Source organism: Desmodus rotundus, chromosome 10, assembly GCF_022682495.2.
Source record: "Desmodus rotundus isolate HL8 chromosome 10, HLdesRot8A.1, whole genome shotgun sequence".
Lineage (NCBI taxonomy): Eukaryota > Metazoa > Chordata > Mammalia > Chiroptera > Phyllostomidae > Desmodus > Desmodus rotundus.
The window spans coordinates 35,842,411-35,859,905 of record NC_071396.1 but is presented as its reverse complement, the minus strand read 5'-3'; the positions used below and the strand labels follow the sequence as shown (position 1 = coordinate 35,859,905).

Below are 17,495 nucleotides of genomic sequence, written 5' to 3'. Positions count from 1 at the left end.
TCGGCAAAGCTCTGCGGGCTTTCCTCTCCAGGCCTGGGGTGCTGGCGGGGAGAGCCGCCATGAAAACGAGCCCTTGACCTCAGCAGCAGAGACAGAGAGAGAAAACAGAGGAGGGGGGTCATGACAACGCACAGGGCACGAACACCAGACCTCCGGCCGTGCGAACCAACCCCTAGGCCCCAGGGATGAGAGAGACCAGACATCCCCTAAGACAGCGCCTAGTCATCACTGGGACTAAATGGCCTGGGTGGGCAAACAGGGCCGTCTCAGGATGCTCCGAGAGTCAAAATCTCCCACTTCATTCCCAGACCGTCAACAGAAAGGAAGTCAAGTACCTTTAAGAAAAACCTTGTTTTAACGCTTAGAGGCCCATTGTAAACCTTCCTTGCAGCCTTTTCCAAAGGGATCTGGGAACTACGGGAGGAAAGGGCACACACCCAAACTGGAGGAGAGGGGGGTCCTCTCTAGGACACCGGCTCCAAGCCAAGCCCAGTTTCTGGGAACAAGAGAAAAGCATGGGGTCTGCCACTCAGTGAGGATGATTCGTGGGCCGAATTTTATGCTACCGTCGGCCCAGAGGAATCTCAAAGCCAACCGGGGATTATTTTAAGTGTATAGTGGAAATGGATGTATTTGGAAATAGGCATGAACCCCATGCTGACTCTCTGATTTGTGGGCTAAGCGTGACTCTAATAGGACAGGACGAGTACAAGCCATCAGAATTCCCCCTCTCCAGCAAATGGTAAATGGAGAGTAATACCACACTCCTGGGGAAATTGCAGACAGTAGTGTTGCCTCCAAAGGCTTGACAGGGAAGTGATAGTGCTTCCTACTACAGTGCAGCGTGGCCAGTGCAGGACACTGGGAGGCCTCTGGACTGATGGAAACCTTTGGAAGTGACTCCGGCTGCAGGTGCTGTTCCGGAGGTGGTCTTCTTGCTGAAGCAAATGCATCCATCTCCTGGTATCTGGCATAAATCCTTTGACCTAGTGAATTCATTTTTTTCTATTTTGATGAACAAAGAGCATCAGAAGCACGTCACTTTCACCTGGTGGGGACGCAGTGCTCCACAGCTGTCCTGGCTTAAACACACGGAATCTGGCTCACAGGGACCTTGACCTCCCTGCCACAACGTTCCAGCACACTGACAGCATCGTGCTGACAGGGCCTGGAGGTCACCTGTTTCCCTAGATGCCTTAGTGAGGCACATGTGAGTCAGAGGTAGGAGATAAATCAGATTAAAATGCGAAGGCTTACCCCCAATAAAGTTCCCCGAGTTCAAGGGGTCTGTTCAGGTCAGAATATTTCCTCCATAATGTAAAATGAATTATTGCATTTTGAATCCTTTACCACTAAGGCCCAATTCTGGTTATAAAAAAAAATGTCACCCAGGGGTATCTTGCTCCAAGCCATTTACTGAGTGACCTAGAAAGGCCACCGGCTTTGGGTTGGGCCTAGAGCAAATGAAGGCTGTCCAGCAGGGAAGGCCTATAGCAGAAATGGCTCTGCTACCAGGCCACATGGCCTGGCAAGGTCCACAGTGCTCGAGGTCTCTGTGCGTCTGAGGCGCACTGGGGGCCACTTAGATAGAGCCAGTGGCAGAGCGAGTGCGGTATGAAGCTTGTGGCCAGTACTGACTAGAAACAGGGGAACCCAGGGTTTGGAACCAAGTGATTCTCTGGCCAAAAGCTATCATCCTTTTGAGCCGTGGCCCTCTGGCTGGCCTTGGGGCTCTGGGAGAGCCTGAGTGCTTGGCTGCAGCACACCAGGTGGCCACGAAAGCTGTGCACGTGGGCTGCCTACTCACGCTCCCATAAGACCCCTCCTGCCCTCCTGCCGAGCTCCCCTCAATCTACAGCCACAGCTTGAAGAGGGCAGGAGGAGTTTGTCCTGACCACCACGGGCCCGTCTGGATCTGGACGTGCTTTCCTCACCCGTCACACCTGACCCACCACCAACATCTACAGAATGACGAAATGCTGAAAACATCACCAAAGAGTGCGCTTGACAGTGCAGCTAAACTAACGGGCTGGTAACCCTGGCTGTAACTCATCTTGTCAGGACCCCCGGTGCAGACGCTGTCAGCCTGACAGCGCAACGAGATGGTTTGTCAAAAACTCAACAATGGCCCCAGCCGACACACCATCCCTCTCATGGCTGGGCCAGGCCCGCAGGATGTAGCACCAGCTCTGAACTGGCAAGCAACTCATGGTGCTGTTTCTCCTATGGGCAGGGAAGCAGAGTAGAGAGGGGTCTGTTATCGCTACCTCTCAGAACTCTCCTCGGACCTGAGGCTCGGGACCAGGCTGGGAGAGAGGTTTCAGTCCCCGAGCCAATGCTCCCTCTAAAATCACAGTGATGATTCAAGGAGACGGGACGCTGAGGCACCTGGCCATTTCAGGCTCCTTACACCAAGAGGCAACGGGCATAGCTTGGATGATCAGCTCTACCGGGGAAAGCTGCTACAGAGGAGCACGGGACCACTAAGGAGCTGGACTTCAGAACTGAAGATCTGGGCCCCTCAGACAGACAAAAACCCCTAGACGTGAACACTAGTTCTCATGACCTGGTATAGAAACAGGTGGTAGCTGTTATCTATGCTTACTTTCTTGCTAGGTTATATAATTTGGGTTGAAAATGGTTAATTTTTACCAGCGAATCCACAAGTTTCAAGATTGCAAAATGGGATTGTGATAAAAGAGGGATGAGAAACCTAATGGAAAAGATCTCTTTTGAGACCACATCCTACAACTTTCACCCCCAACCGCAGCTCAGCTTTACCCTCCTGAGCTCCTTCTCTGTGTTCCTCTCCCAAATGAAGGAGCGATGCCAGCCTGGCCCCAAGTCCACGGTCATCCTGCTAAGGGGCACAGCCATCAGCCCAGTTGTACAAGAAGCACAGGCTGTCTATCTGTGGCCACAGAAGGCTGAGACTGAATGTCAATGCAGGAACAAAACACGGATTCATTTCTCCAGTGTGCCCAGGGACTGTAGGTCGCTTCGGAAAACCAGCCTTGGGAGAGGGGACCCGGAGCCCACACACCTACAACCACATCAGACAAGGGTGAGCAGGAAACACAGTTGCTGCCTTTATTGAATTCCAAGGGGAGCAGGCTAGCTCCAGACCCCCCACGCACCCCATATCCAGGGCCTCCAGGAGGGGCTCCCAGGAAGGGCACAGGGTCCTGGGCCAAGCACAGCAATTCCTTGGGAGCTCACATACTAGGTCCTGGAACTAGAGAATCAGGTTGAGAGTTATGCTTGGGGACAGGGGTACTGAGTCCCAGGCACAGAAACAGCCCTCCATTGCAGTGGGCAGATGGCTGGCATCCTTCCCAAACTCCCACCCTCCATCCCAGCAAGGAGGAGACGCGAACTTCACACGAGACACCACCATCAGTATGGAGCATACAGTCCCTCAAAGTCCACACTCTCCCTCTGGCCCCAGCTGCTGACCACCCTCGTGCCAGTTCTCACCTCACGGGAGGAGGGTGTGGAAAAGTAGGGAAGGAGTGGACTTGGGGGGACTAGAGGCCAGAGGGTCTGCTCTTCACCTGGGTCCTGGGGGGTAGGGTGGTGGGCCAGGCTAGGAAAGCTATCAGGCAAGGGGACAAGCGGAGTTGTAAAGGGCGGGCAGCAGTCTGCAACTGGGTTCCATGCCAGGGATAGGGGATGGGGTGCAAGACAGCATGAGAAGCAGGCAAGTGAGTGCCTGAGAGATGAGGGAAGGAAAAAAAAGGAAAAACAAGAACACGTGTCATCAAAGACCACCACACAAGGTCAGAACAGGCCCCAAGTGGGGCTCCGGGGCAGGTTAGTTGCAGGCTAAGCTGGGATAAATGAGGCGAAGTAGCCTGAAGGAGGAGACACCCTGAGAGTCACACAGCAGAGGAAGCCCAGAGCCCTGTGGTCAGGGAGAGACTGGGGTGGAGCAAAGGCAGGGGGTGAGTGCTGGCCTCCACGCCCCAGGCGACACCGTTCATGGCAGGGTCTGGCTGGGGCAAAGGGTCGGGGTGCAAAACTCATGCAGAGGACGTGGGGAGCCTCCAGCAGTGGCCAGTGTAAACTTCAAGGAGGTCCTCAGCTCCCGGGGGCACTGGGAGTGGGGCCTGGGAGCCCTGGGTGACATGGCACCAGAAGAGGCCACTGGGCTGTGTGCCATGCACCAGAGCCATCTGGTGAGGAGCTGACTGAGAGGCTACGCTGAGAGGCCCCCAAGGGCTACCTGCTCAGTGCACCTTCCTGGTCGGTCTGCATTGGGAAAGTCTCCATCAGTTAGAGCTGCTTCCTTGTTGGTCTGCTGCTGGGTGAAGGCCCCCAGCCTCTCGCAGGGGCTACCGTGTGCCCTGGGCCTTCGAGCTCCCCTCTTGGGTGGGAGGCTGTCCCAGTAACTGGGTGGCGACTGCCCCTGAGGCCTGAGGAGTGGCCTTGGAGCCTGGGGCACTCTTCCGGATGCCCTGGGGACTGGGGAGGCCTTTCTTCTGGGGCTGAGGACTCAGTTGGGAGCCCTTCCTGCCAGCAGATGGACTCTTGGAGCCTTTGGCCCTGGCTTGGGAGGGGGCAGCCTCAGGGCCCTTGAGGGGTTTCAGCCCCAGCATCTCACAGAAGGTGCTGCACTGGTGGGAGGAGGCGAACTGGTCCAGCAGGGCCGGGAAACAGCTCTCCTTGAGGCCTTGGTATCTGCAGCCAAACAGGGAGAGCTGAGTGGGAGTCCAACCAGACTGAAGATCCTGGAGGACCAGCTTGGGATGGCCATGGCCAGGGCATCGTGGCCACGGGACAGACTGCCCTACCTAGGAGTGCTGGGGATTCTTCCTGGTGCCACCTCAGGTGGCAGGATCTGAAGCCTCAATTTTGAACTGAGGTCTCATTACACCCTGGCCCAGGGAATTCATCATGTGGGGCACTAATTGGTACGAGGACAATCTGCCTTTTTAATATAAATTAGAGCAGACCTCAGGGCATCACTCTGCTCACGGCACCCACGCTCATCTGCATTGTGAGTGGGAAGGAAGAGGAGCAGGTACAGGCAGAGTCCAGAACGGCAGGTGACCCTGTGTGTGGGCATCGGCAACCCCGCAGGTGCAACTGGGACCACCTGGTCCCAGGCCCAGCACCTCAGGGATGAAGAACCAGGAGAACCTTGACACGTTAGACCCTGGGGGACTCTCAGAAGGCACTCTGTCCTTGCGATGTACTCACCCTCGCAGCTTGGTGGCGATCTGCACATCGGTCATCTTCCAGTCAACCCCTGAAAGGACAGAACATTGGGAGTTGAGTTGATGGCAGCCTGGGTTGGTTCTAGGGCCCCCGTGTGTCCAAGACAGGCTTCCCTTTGGGCAGAAAGTTGCAGGTTTGAGGGCACACCTTCAGGCCTCCCTTCACAGGGTCGTCCCCACCGGCCTGTCTCGCAGGGAGCGTGGGCACTTCTGTATTAAGAGTAGTGATAACATTCCCACTTTTACAGGTGAGGAGCTAGTCTCGGAGCTCAGTGACTTGAGCAAAGTCACATGTACTCATTCATTCAGTAATGGAGCACTGGGCACTACGAGTCAAAGGAGAAGTTCAATTTTTCTTATTCCTAAATCCAAAACTCCTCCGGCCATGCAACCCTGCCCCTGCTGGGTCAGACCGGGTCACAAGCTGGGCTGGCCTCTGGGTCTGAGCTAAAGCTTTCTCCTTCCTCTAAACAGATGAGTCTGTTTGGGCAAGAGGGAGGAGGTGGAAAGGGAGGGAAATCAGGGTGGACCAGCAGGAACGTGACACTGGGTGAGACTGGCCTCTGCGTGCGCAGGAAGAGGGCGAGCACTGCGAGGAGTCACGTGGAGCCTGGTGTGCGTGCCTTCTAGTGCAGCTGCGGTTCCGACTAGGCCACAGGAGGCCCCAGTGTGCACTAGGGCTGCACACACAACCATGCCTGTCTGATCCACTCCACAGGTTATTGTGAACAGGAGTAGACACGAAAGTAGGCTACAGACCAGCACACGAGCCTGTCCTCTGCCTTGCGCCTGTCCTCACACACATAAACACGCACGCATGTGTGCACCCTCCTACCTGCCAGATCCGTGACCAGGAAGCTGCCATTCGTCCACAGATACAGCCAGTGCTGGAAGGCCTGGCATTTCTGCACGGCCTCTGAACTGCCTGGTGCTGGCGCCGCGGCAGAGCCCCAGTCCCGGGAACAGTAGGGCTCCAGGGGCTTGCCCAGGTCCTCCTCCAGCGTAGCGTAGGGGATAGTGTTCGCAGGCCGGTAGATCAGGTATAGTGGGATGATCCTAAACACAGTGCCACCCTGCAGTGAGCAGGAAGCAGGGTGGCAGAGAGCTCCCCCTCCCTCTCAATTCTATACTCTTGGATCTAAAAGGAGGGCCCTTCCCAGAAAGAACCCCCAGCTCTGGGACTGAAAGACAGCAAGGGAGGGAAGCTCGGGAAAGGAGACAGAGGTCTCTGGCTTCGGAGCCCTGTCCATTCTGAGGCTGGGGGTAGACCTGAACCATGCTATGGCCCCAGGAGGACTCCGAGCTTGGGGGAGGAGCAGAAAGGAGCCCTCAAGAGAGGATTCAGCCAGACTGTGGCTCAGTGCCAGCCAGACCCCAGTCTTCAAGAGCAGGCGTTCCGGTGTCACAGCGGAAACAGTTCCTGCTTAGCGCTGACTGCTACAGGCCCTACACTGACTGCTGCCGCCACCACAGTGGAGTCCTGAGCCGTGTGCCGAGAAGCTGAGCCCAGCCCATGACCTCTAGAGGGCCCAGAACCTGCTGGCCTACACTCTGCCATTAGCAGAGACTGGGCGAAGGCGTAGGGATCTGTGGTGTGTGAGGGAAGACTGAAGACCAGGGCAGAGGCCTTCCTGAAGCAGGTAGGGAATCCTCATTTATGGTCTTTGTAGGACCATTGAGCTGAGCACATAGGTTAGCCGTGGGCCCTTCTGCACGCAGCCATGGCTTAGGCCTCCCCTGAGGGGCTGTGAAGTCATGGCTCCCCCCAGCCCTGTGCACTTACTCAGGCACCTCCCCAAAGCCAGGCACCGCCCGGGCTTCAGCCGCAAAGATTTTGCAGTACTCCCGACTCATGTTCTGGATCTTGCAACCCTACAGATTATAGACAACCCAAACTGATCAGCAAGAAAGCCTGCCGTCCTCTCTCTGGCCCAGCTAGGGGGGAGAGGCCCTGGCAAGAGGCCTGCAGGGAACCCTGGGGTAAGTGCCAGTGCCCAGGGCCACACTGTGGACAGCAAGGGGGCCGCTGACGGGTGGGGCATGGACCTGCTCGCCCACATGCACTCCCCTCACCTCACACAGAAGGCTTCTGTGCCAGATATGTTTGAGGGTAGTGGGAAAGGTTTCTGCTGCAAAACTGTAGTCTGGAAACTATGGGCCCCTAGCTGTCACCTGGGCTATGCCTCAGGCTCCCCTCAAGGACCGCCCAGGATCCTCAACAAGGTTGAGGCTGATGGCTTCTGCCTCTGTACTGGCTTCCCAACAGGACCCAGGTTGGGAAGGGGGAGGAGGTGGGAGAGTGCAAGGGTGGGAACAGGGATGGGACACAGTACCTGAATTGTGACGTCGTAGTTCCTGCCCAGGAGGGCCGTCTCACTGCTGGGCCCAAACACCAGTAGGCTAGACACCTTGATGACGCACGTGCGGCCCGACTCGAAGATGGGCTCAAGCCCATAGATGACCTTGGCCTGGGAAGCCTTCCGAAGGCCGTGCCCATGTCCTCCCTCTCGTAGCTCCTCACTCACCAGGCGCCCAAAGAGCTTGTCCCCCCAGCAGCCAGAGTCAGCCAGACCCTTGGCAAACACCATGGGAGTCATCTCAATCTCCTCTCCAACTGAAGGGAAACAAGACATATGTGGAGAACCAGAAACCCCCCTCCCTGACTGGGGTGTGCAGGGCAGGAAGAGGCTGGGGTGGCCTCCCCCGCACCCCCGTGTGCTCGCTCCGTCCATTACTGCTGTCTGGTGCACACCGTGGGCCCCCTAGCAGAGTGTGAGCTCCTGAGGGGGGACAACTGTATCTGACGCATGCCTGTTGTGACAGTGCTTGTGAGCGCCCCTCGCAGAGAGAACGTGGTCAGTGCCTGTGGACAGCAGGGGTTTCTGTGGGAGTGGCAACAATGGATTACTTTGCTTTAGAATTCATTTTGATCAGATGAATAAATGATTCCATCTCAACCAACATATTTGACTCAAACAAAAAGTGTGCAGGGCCAGTCCCGTAGCAGGGCGCCCCTCAGTGTTCCGACTGTGATCACTAAATACCATTTCCCACTACAAGGAGCCGGGGCTCCCTGAAGAAAGGGCTGATTCTGGGTGTAGGGCAGGAAGCCCACTAAACAGACCTGAGACAGAAGGGAAAGAAGCTATTAAAACTGAGTGGAGATTTGTCGCCAGGACACAGGAGCCAACCTTCTGACAGGGCTTCCACTGGCCAAGATCAGATCACCTCACCACAGAAACAGTTATTTCTGCAATGTATTAAACATATCAAACATGTCAAAAATCCCTACGTTCATAACTGTAATTGACCTCCCATCCCTACAAAAAAACCGAGCCTCCTTGGTGACCTTTGGAAGATGCTAGGGCACCAACTCAGAGTAACCAAACAACCATTGCTCCTTTGCAGTAGGAATTCGACAAATGAATGAAGAAAAAAGGATAGAATTAAAATACTCCATGTTGCAAAAGCTAATGAAATAATGGATTTAGACAATAATCAGTGACAGTTAAAACCCCGAGTAACAACATGGGTGTATCAGATACAGCGTTTTAAACTTTTAAACGGGATGAATCAGGCAGAAATCACCTGAAGGGACCTGATGATCAGTCTTCACGTCACTAAAAGTAAAACAATCAGATGTTACGGGACTCCAGAGAGGATGCAAAAAAAACACACTGCGCCCGTGAGCGGGGCCTTGCCTACAAGTGCAACGCCTGCGTCTGTCTGGGCCTCGTGGTCTGAATGGCAGTCCAGAGGAAGCACTGGGGTAGAGGAACACATTGAATGACTGCACAGTCAACACAATCTAGAATGCAAGAAATTCTACACGGCGAGCAACTTCAACAAATAAATGACAAGGAGGGAAAACAGATGTGGGCGGAAAAACTTACACATCAGAGAGACTTGTGAGATACGGCAGCCCAAAGCCATGAGTGGTTTCTAAGTCAAATACACCAAAGCTTATGAGACAGCTGGGAAAATGGGGTTGGATATCTGATAATATTAAAGAATTATTACAGGTACACCTCAGAGATGCTGTGGGTCCAGTGCCAGACCGCCACAACAGAGGGAGTACCGCACAAAGGGGGGCCGCCACCTTTTTGCTAGTGGAGACTCCTGCCTTCAAGATGCAAAAAAGGCAACATCTTTGAAGTGCAGTAAAGGAAGGTAGGCCTGTACTGAGCTTTTAGGTACGAGGTTAGATATGATGTTGATGGAATATGACCAGTACTCAGCAGAGAGTACTGGTTACATGAGGAGTGATTAAATGAGTGCATAGAGGGAGGAGTTAGTGCGTTAGTTGGCCGAGGAACTCTAGGAACCCTTCCATCACCGGCTGCCTTCACAGCCCTAATCCTGAGCACATCTCTGTAGGAGCAACACACTCTTCCTCGGATGTGTGGACCTTGAAGACACTCATCAAGTGATGGGCTGCATCACCGTCACCAGGCAGCCCACTGGAAATGCGCTTTTCCTAGGTCTTTCCCCAGAGACAGTGAGTAGGGAGATTGGCAGTAGGGCCTCAGAAACCCCATTTTCAGCAGGGCCCCCGTGGGAACCTAATGTGCAGAGCACTGTGAGAAACACTGGGAGGGAGCTGGCAGGGAAGGTGTCCCCTGGAAGCCCGTCCTGCCCTTGGTCAAGCACTCGGACACAGGCAAAGGGCATAAGCTGAACGGGCTCCTTGAGAAACGGGCCCCCTTAGCCACCTCTTGCCCCACCACCCTCTGAAACAGCGTCCTGAACTAGGAGGCAAAGGCAGTTGTCTGGGGAGGTGAACGTGGCATTTGGAACAGATTCCAAGTCCTTGGAGAAGGTCCATCAACAGATGGCCAGGCAGGGATGAAGGCCACCCACTCTTCGCCCAAAGGGCTCCATACCTTCACCTTCTTCTCTGGATATGAATCCTGACAACACTGTGCAGAGAGAAAAAAGAGAAAGCAGCTGCCTCAAGTGGTCTGCCCAGAGGGAGTGACATCTCTGCAGATGACCACTGCCCTCCCTCAGGAGCGAGGCCAGGCAGAGGCTGGGTACACTCACCCTCAGGGCTCAGGCAGAAGTCCGTGGAGGCCAAGCCGTGCTCGTTCTGGATGGTGCAGCGGTACACGCCACAGTCCACGGGGGATGCCTGCACGATGGCCAAGGCTGCCGGCCCCTCATCCCCTGCGCTGCAGAGAGGGGACACCCTTCCTGTGAAGGCCGTCATCTCAGCAGAGCCAGGGCCAGAACGAGGGCTCGAGGCTCCTCAGAGCCGGCTTGCAGAGGCTGCTGGGAGCCCTGGGGCAGGCAGCAAGGCCAAGAGCTGGTGCTGGACCACACAGGTCTGGTTCACAGTCCTGACACTCAGTAGCTATGTGACTTTGGGCAAGGGACGCAACACCTCGAAGCCTCGATTTCCTCCTGTCTACCGTGAAATGCTATAATCTCTCGTAGGGTCACAGTGGGGATTAAACAAGTGACAGACCCAAAGTGCTGGGATGGAGCCCGACATTACGATTGCTGTTAATGAGGCGCCAGGTCAGGGGAGGCGGCCTTCTGACAGCTTACCTCCTGGCCACCTCGCCCAATGGGCGCTGATCCTTGGCCCAGGTCAGAACCGAGTCACTAAGAATGTTGAAAAACTGGCACCAGAGCTTCAGGCTGCCCGAGGCATCAGGAAACTGCTCCACCCGAATCTTGCGAATCACCTGTGGGGCTGGGAGCAGGGGCCCGGGTAAGAGGACTGAGTCCTTCTGCTCCATCTGGGCCCTCTCTGGCCTGACCCGTGCTTCCCTGGGTGTCCCTGGGGGAGCAGGCTGTGGGACAACAGGACTCAGGCCTCCGCACAAATCCACTCCTCTCGGCCCTCCACTGTGCCCCACCTGTATCTCTGATGTGTCTACCCTGACCCCCAAAGCACACATCCCAGCTAGAAAGAACCCGCTGCCACACCCCCTCCCCAGGCTGAGGGAAGCCTTCCAGCTGAGGACACACACAGTGGTCAGGAGAGGTCAGCGGTCCTGTCTGCATGCCAGGCCCCACTCCAGGAACCTGCATTTGAGGCCCATCCCCACAACTCTACTCGTGGGATGCATCTGCAAAGACAGGCTTATGGTGGTGACAAAGACAAAGGTAGCAGGACACTGTTGAAGCCAATTCCTGTGCTAAGCACTTGCTTTATTCTGTCTTATTTAACCCTCGCAATGTTAAACAGTTGGCGCCATTACCAACTCCGACAGAAGCAGGCCTTCCTGATTCTTAAGCGCGTGGGATTGTGACACAAGAATAGCTCCACAAGGCTCTCAGCGAACCCCTAATGGGCCTGTGCCACACTGACTGACCACAGCAGGAATGTCCTCTGCTGTGCAGCCCTCTCTGGGAAGCTGCACCCTGTCCTCATCACTGCTCACCTTTTAGCAGGTCTTTGGCTTTCTTTGACTTGTCTGCGGTTTCCTGCTTGCCTTCATCCAGGGCCAGTTCTGCATCCAGCCCGCTGGCCTTGGGGCTGGAGCCCAGGTCTCCAGCTGCCTGCTCCTCCTCTGCCCGTGGCACCTCCAGCAGGCCTGCCTTTCGGCCCTGGGTAGGAGAGCGTCTCTCCCGCCCTGGAGTCCCGGGGGACCCAGGTGAAAGGCCCTTCCTGGGTCCCCGGGGAGAAACCGTGGGGCTCTCCCTTTCTTCAGGCTTGGCTGCCTCCCCATCCCCTGCTGCTCTGACCTTAGGGAGGAACCTCTTCCTCCGGGCACCCAGAGCCAGCTCCTCAGGGGTAGCTGCGGGAAGCCCTGGTGGCGCCTCCTGTGGGAACCCCTCCTCCCGGAAGGGTCCCTGGGTTGTGCTCTCTGCAGACAGAGGTCCCTGACCAGAGGCTGCCTGCCCACCTGCCTCTCCCAGCAGACCCCCTACACTGCTCTCCTGGGAGGTTTCTAGGAGGCTAGGCCCCTCAAAGGGAACCTCTCTCTCACCCTTCCTGGATGCTTCTGAGGCCAGCCCAGGGCCCTCCTCCTCACCCACCACTATGGTGGGAACATTGAGGGGGCTGGGACCATGGCTCCGAGCAGCAGCCAGGGCCTGCCGGCCAGCCTCCACCTCCTGGTCCAGGAGGCCAGTGATGCGGCGGGTAGTACAGGGGCTGAGCAGCAGGTTCTGTGCACTCTGCACCAGATGGTCATTCTCTACATGCTCCAAGATGCGTCGTGACGTCCGCGGACTCAGGCCAGCCACTCCCACAGTGGGGGCCAGTGTGGCCGAGGGTTCCGGACCCCCGGGCGCAGCTCCCCCCCGGGACTCTGTGCCCTCTCCGCTCATCCCTGTGCTGGATAGCTTCAGCAGCAGAAGCAAGTAGTTCTTCAGGGAGTCTATGAGGCCAGGGTCACATCTCCGGAGGCCTGAGGGCGTCCCTTCCTCATCTGGCATCTTGGCACAGGCCCCCTCATTGCCAGCTGCTGTGGGTTCCAGTGGGTGGCTCTGGGCAGGGGTCCCCGGCCTCGTGTGCAGTGCGGGAGCAGAGCTCAGCAAGGCTGGGTCCCCAGAGGGCAAGAAGGCAGCTGTACCTGTGTGCTGGGAATTGGGGGTGCTAGGCAGCCCCTGCTGTGGGCTATCCGTCAGGCCAGTCCCAGGAGAAGAAGGAGTGGGCACCTCCAGGCTCAGGCCAGCGGGAGGACAGCTCCCCAGGCCCACAGACAGTACTTCTCCAGGCTGCTCCTGCACGGGGCCCTGGGACAGGCTCATTGGTGGCGTGTCCTTGACCGGGTCTGACCACTCTGGCACCCAACATCTCTCTCCTCCTGTCTGCTCCAAACTACCTTCAGGAAGCAGCTGTGCAGGCAGCGTGGGGCCCCCTGATAGGGGACGCAGCAGAGTTTGCTCCTGGTTACCAGAGGCTGTGACTGCTGCCTTCTCAGACCTGAGCATGAAACTGGGTTTCCCTGGGACAGAGGACCCTTTTGGGGTCTGCTCAAAACCCTCCATAATCGGAGGAGACCTAAGATCCTCTGAAGGTGAGAGCTCAGGGGCCCAGGGCCGTGGGCTAAGGCTGCCCCCTGACTTCCTCTCTGACGGAACCTGAGCAGCTGTGGGAATACTCCCCTCTGCCTGTGTTCCCTGGTCTTCCTGTATCCTTCTGTTCTCCTGGGTCTTCTCACCTGCCTGGGTCTTCCTTTCTTCCTGCATCCTTTCCACCCACATCTCTGACCTTCCCTGCCTTACCACACCCTCCTGGGAACTCCTGACTGACTCTTCTCCCTCACTTTCCTGTGTCACAATGTCCATCTGTGTCTTCCTGTCTGCCTGTGTCCTCGTGGTTGTTTGTGTTCCATCTCTCCGTGTCCTCCCATCCACCTGCATCTTCCCATCCGCCTCTGTGTTCTTCTTGCCTTCGTGTCTCCGGTCAGCATACGTTCTACTCTCCTGGGTTTCTGTATCCATGGGCTCAATGACACTCTGACTTCTGGGGGTGCTGCCGCCGGCAGAGGCTACCTCAGCACTGCCACTGGCCAATACGGTAGAAGCCACGGTCACCTGGGACTCCAGGACCTGAGAACACGTGGACAAAAGCAAGAACTTAACTCATGTGCCTCAGCATCTGTCTCCAGCCTGGCATCCCAGCCTCCTCTGACACCATCCAGAATGGCCTGGATGGGAGTCCTACCACCTGGCATCTGGGGCTGGCAGGTGTTTAGGAGACAAAGGACATGTGACAAAGTGCCAAAGCTTCCCACTCCTACCCCCGACCCCAGAATCTAGACCAGTGAGTACTTAGCATCCAGGTCCAGTCCCGGCCCTTCTCCCCTGTCCCTGAAGAAATCCTGCCTTTCCTGAGAGACCCTGCTCATGTGCTATCCTGCCCCACACCCCGGCCTTGTGAGGACAGTGTCATTGCCCCGGGGCTCCCGAGCAGTTGATGTGTCCCTCTCTGGGGGTACCCATTGCCCTGGAGAGAATTATGGGTGAAGCGAGGATGGAGAGCTATATATAACCTCACTCTTTACAACAATACGAAATAGTTGTGAGAATGTCTCCATCTTAAGAGATGGAAGCACTGATGGTCTGATTTGTCTGTTATCGGATAGTAAGTGGCAGGTGTAGTCTAGGAGCCACGTGTGTCCAGCTCCAAATCCCATGCTCTTTGCTGTTATACTGTGGTGCCACCCACTTAAATTACAATCAAAGGACTTACTATCTAAACATAGTGGTACAATACAGTCATTCGTCTCTTTCCTCCTAAATGTAATCAAAACCAACAAGGTAAACAAGAAAAAAGCAAACTCCACTCCTACTGAGACTAGAGGCAAATAAAACTCACAGTTTCAAACAATGGGTCAGGGCTGTCGAAAGCAGACACACGCGACTGAGGGGCCGCGAGGGGGAGACAGACAGTGAGACTGCTCAGCAGGTCTCCGAACGCGCAGCAACACAGCTCCAGTGCATACAGGACTCCCCCGGGCTCACAGGCCCCAAACCCCACCTGCGAAAGCTGTGCATTGCTGGAGGGCTGGGTGGGAACCAAGCGGAAGACACAGAAGGCAGGTGCTCATTCATAAAACATTAAAAGACACTGGATGAATAGGTAATTTAGTATCACATAAAATTTAAATTATAAATTGCTATACACAAATACTTCTAAGTATCAAAAGGACCACATACAAAACCAAAGCGAACAGATTATATAATAATGACTTTTAAAAATACATAATTCAAATATATTTAAATTAATTAGAGAATTTAAAGTTACCTCACTGAATACAGAACTTTGAATCAATGGTATGGGCAGGGAAAAATAGATGAGTTTGGAAAATATCAGGAGCCACCAAATCTAAGTCCAACTGACCAAAGAATTTTAATAAAAATGTTTCTCCAACCACTCTTACAGCCAGCAAGATACTAACAGACGTAAAGGCCTTGGGGCCGACACACAGCAATTAGTAACATATGAGAACCCTCTTTTAACTTCTGATATTCTAGGATTAGGAAATAGTAACATGGACATGAAATCTATAAATTTACAAGAAAATTCTGACTTTGCACAGAAGGCGCTTGAAAGCAGAGCTTTTGGCTACCGCTATCCTCACTCCCTCGCCCCAGGCGGTTCGCCCCAGGCGGTCCGCCCCCCAGTGCAACCACGCCCACATCCTCAGCATCCAACCCCGTGGCCTCTCTCTGTCTCCTCTGCCAGCAAGCTAATCCGCACTGCCGGCAATCCTTTCTTGCCCGGACTACTGCAAAGCCTCCTAATTGGTACCCAGGGCTCTACTCATCACCTCTGCTAAATTCATATCCTCACTGCAGCCCAAGTGATCTTTCCAAAACACATCTGATGCTGACACTCCCCGGACAGACAACCTCCCGGTGGTTTATCATCACTTACAGGAGGAAGCATGAAAGCCCTCGCCTGAAAGAGCAGAAAGTTCCAGAACAGTCTCTGTGGGCCCGGCAGGGGGACACAGGCATGGACACAGCCTCTGAACATAGCAGTTTGGCTTTATGCAAAACTGTGAAACCAAAATACTTCTGCTCTTTGACCAACAACTCCCTTCCCAGGCTTATCCTACAGATACCCTTTCACATGCAAATGGACTTATGCACAGGGTATTCACTGCGGCGTAGTTTGCAGTAACAGAAGACTAGCAGTTATCTGAATTCCATCAACACAAGACTGATCCAATAAATTATGATACAGCCCTATTCCAAATAAATAAATAAAACGTACAAATAAAAAAGCAAGTACAAGATAGAAAGTATCATCCGCCACTTTCATGTAGAAAATACACAAAAACATAACATATTTCTAAGTGCACAGAAAATAGCTCTGGAAAGATGTCCGAGATACCAGTTATGGAAACTGGCTTCGGGAAGAGGAACTGGGTGGTGGGCAAGGGAATGAGGGAAGAATTAATATTCTCTAATACCTTTGATACTTTCTCAGTTTTATACCACACACATATGACACCTACTCAATGAAATCCAATTAAAAATGGAAATAAGTAAACGCTTCTATAGTCAATGAGGCCTGTCCTTTAGCAAGGTCCCAGGTCTGTCTCTCCAGGTTCACCTCTTGGGTCCCTCCACCCGCACTCACTCACTGCAGCAACTACTGTGCTATTTTACAACCACTTTGCTTTTCCCCACTGGACATTCCCACCCTTCTCCTCGCCCACCTGGAGGGCTCCTCCGCTTCGCTGAAGACCTCATTCAAGTTTCTTTCCTTCTATGAAGACTTCTGAGTTCACTCCTCCCCCCACCCCCAAAACATTAGTGGCTTCCCACCCCATGCACCCAGAGCCAACGTACCCCATTCCATCATCACCTCATTCTTGGTGGCAGTTACTTGTTCCACGTGGCTACGTGTCGCCTGCCGACCTGCGAGCCCTTTGCCTGCACAGAGGGCCCAGCACAGGCCCGGGGCCGGAGCTGGGGCTCAGCACTACATGGTATGACTGAATGCTTCCTGTGCTTCTACAACCACTAACTCTCTGGCATGTGTGTGCCTGCACCTGAACTGCGTGGAGATAGGGGCGGGAATGCCATGTATTTCTTAGAAATAAAAATTACATGAGCCTGGGCGAACCTCATTGGTTCTCTGTGAGATGCTTCGGTAGTTTAACTTTCCACCCCGTCTTTCTGTCTTCCCCCTAAGTTCTCAGAGATCAAGGACCTGGTCTGAGTCACCTTTGCACCTTTACTATACACCCAAATCAATTTCAGATTGAATTAAAAGTCAAATAAAGCAACTCAAACAATAAAAATTATTTTAATATGTGGATTAATATTTAACCTTAGAATAGGGAAGGAAAGCATAAACACTACAGAAGAAATGGTTAAAACATGCATACCATGGCCACATAAAACCATTAAAAATAAAGTGTTTCAGATACTTTTTAGGAACCATGAGAAAATGCTCATGAACTAATGAGAAGCAGAGAAAGCAGAACAAAAACTGAATCAGAGTAACAGCACAACTTAAATTTAAAAACTAATAAAATTACATATGCAAAAAGACTGGTAGACAGACCAAGACGTCTCTTCTGTATGTTGGAATTATAGATGAATTTTAATTTTCTCCTTTGAATTTTTAGGGCTTTACCCCATCTTTGCTCTTATAGCCATGTATTTCTTTCATAATCCAAAAACAAGGTATTTAAAAAAAAGATTTGGGAACAGAAGCCTATGTTCATTGCAGCGTTATTTATAATTTCCGAGACACGGAAGCGGCCCAAGTGTCCATCAGTAGATGAGTCAATTAAACAACTATGGGATGTTTACACAGTAGACTACGACTCGACCGTGAAAAAAGAAGAAAGT

The 17,495-nt window shown here is 53.9% G+C and overlaps 1 protein-coding gene across 4 annotated transcripts in view; it reads right to left on the bottom strand.

The window, feature by feature from the left end:
- Positions 1-994: 994 nt before the first annotated feature.
- Positions 995-17,495, bottom strand: part of ALPK3 (alpha kinase 3) — a 38,175-nt gene continuing 21,674 nt past the window's right edge. For 3 of the 4 annotated variants that reach the window (XM_045196503.2, XM_024561769.3, XM_045196502.2), the window contains 9 exons: positions 11,612-13,730; positions 10,770-10,917; positions 10,263-10,390; positions 10,103-10,138; positions 7,553-7,833; positions 7,003-7,091; positions 6,055-6,275; positions 5,203-5,251; positions 995-4,680 (listed from right to left, as the gene is read on the bottom strand). In XM_045196503.2, the coding sequence (XP_045052438.2) occupies positions 4,335-4,680; positions 5,203-5,251; positions 6,055-6,275; positions 7,003-7,091; positions 7,553-7,833; positions 10,103-10,138; positions 10,263-10,390; positions 10,770-10,917; positions 11,612-13,730 (3,417 nt within the window). In that variant the 3' untranslated portion in view covers positions 995-4,334. Of the gene's footprint in view, positions 4,701-5,202; positions 5,252-6,054; positions 6,276-7,002; positions 7,092-7,552; positions 7,834-10,102; positions 10,139-10,262; positions 10,391-10,769; positions 10,918-11,611; positions 13,731-17,495 lie in introns of all 4 variants that reach the window. The other variant, XM_045196501.2, reaches the window with a different exon arrangement.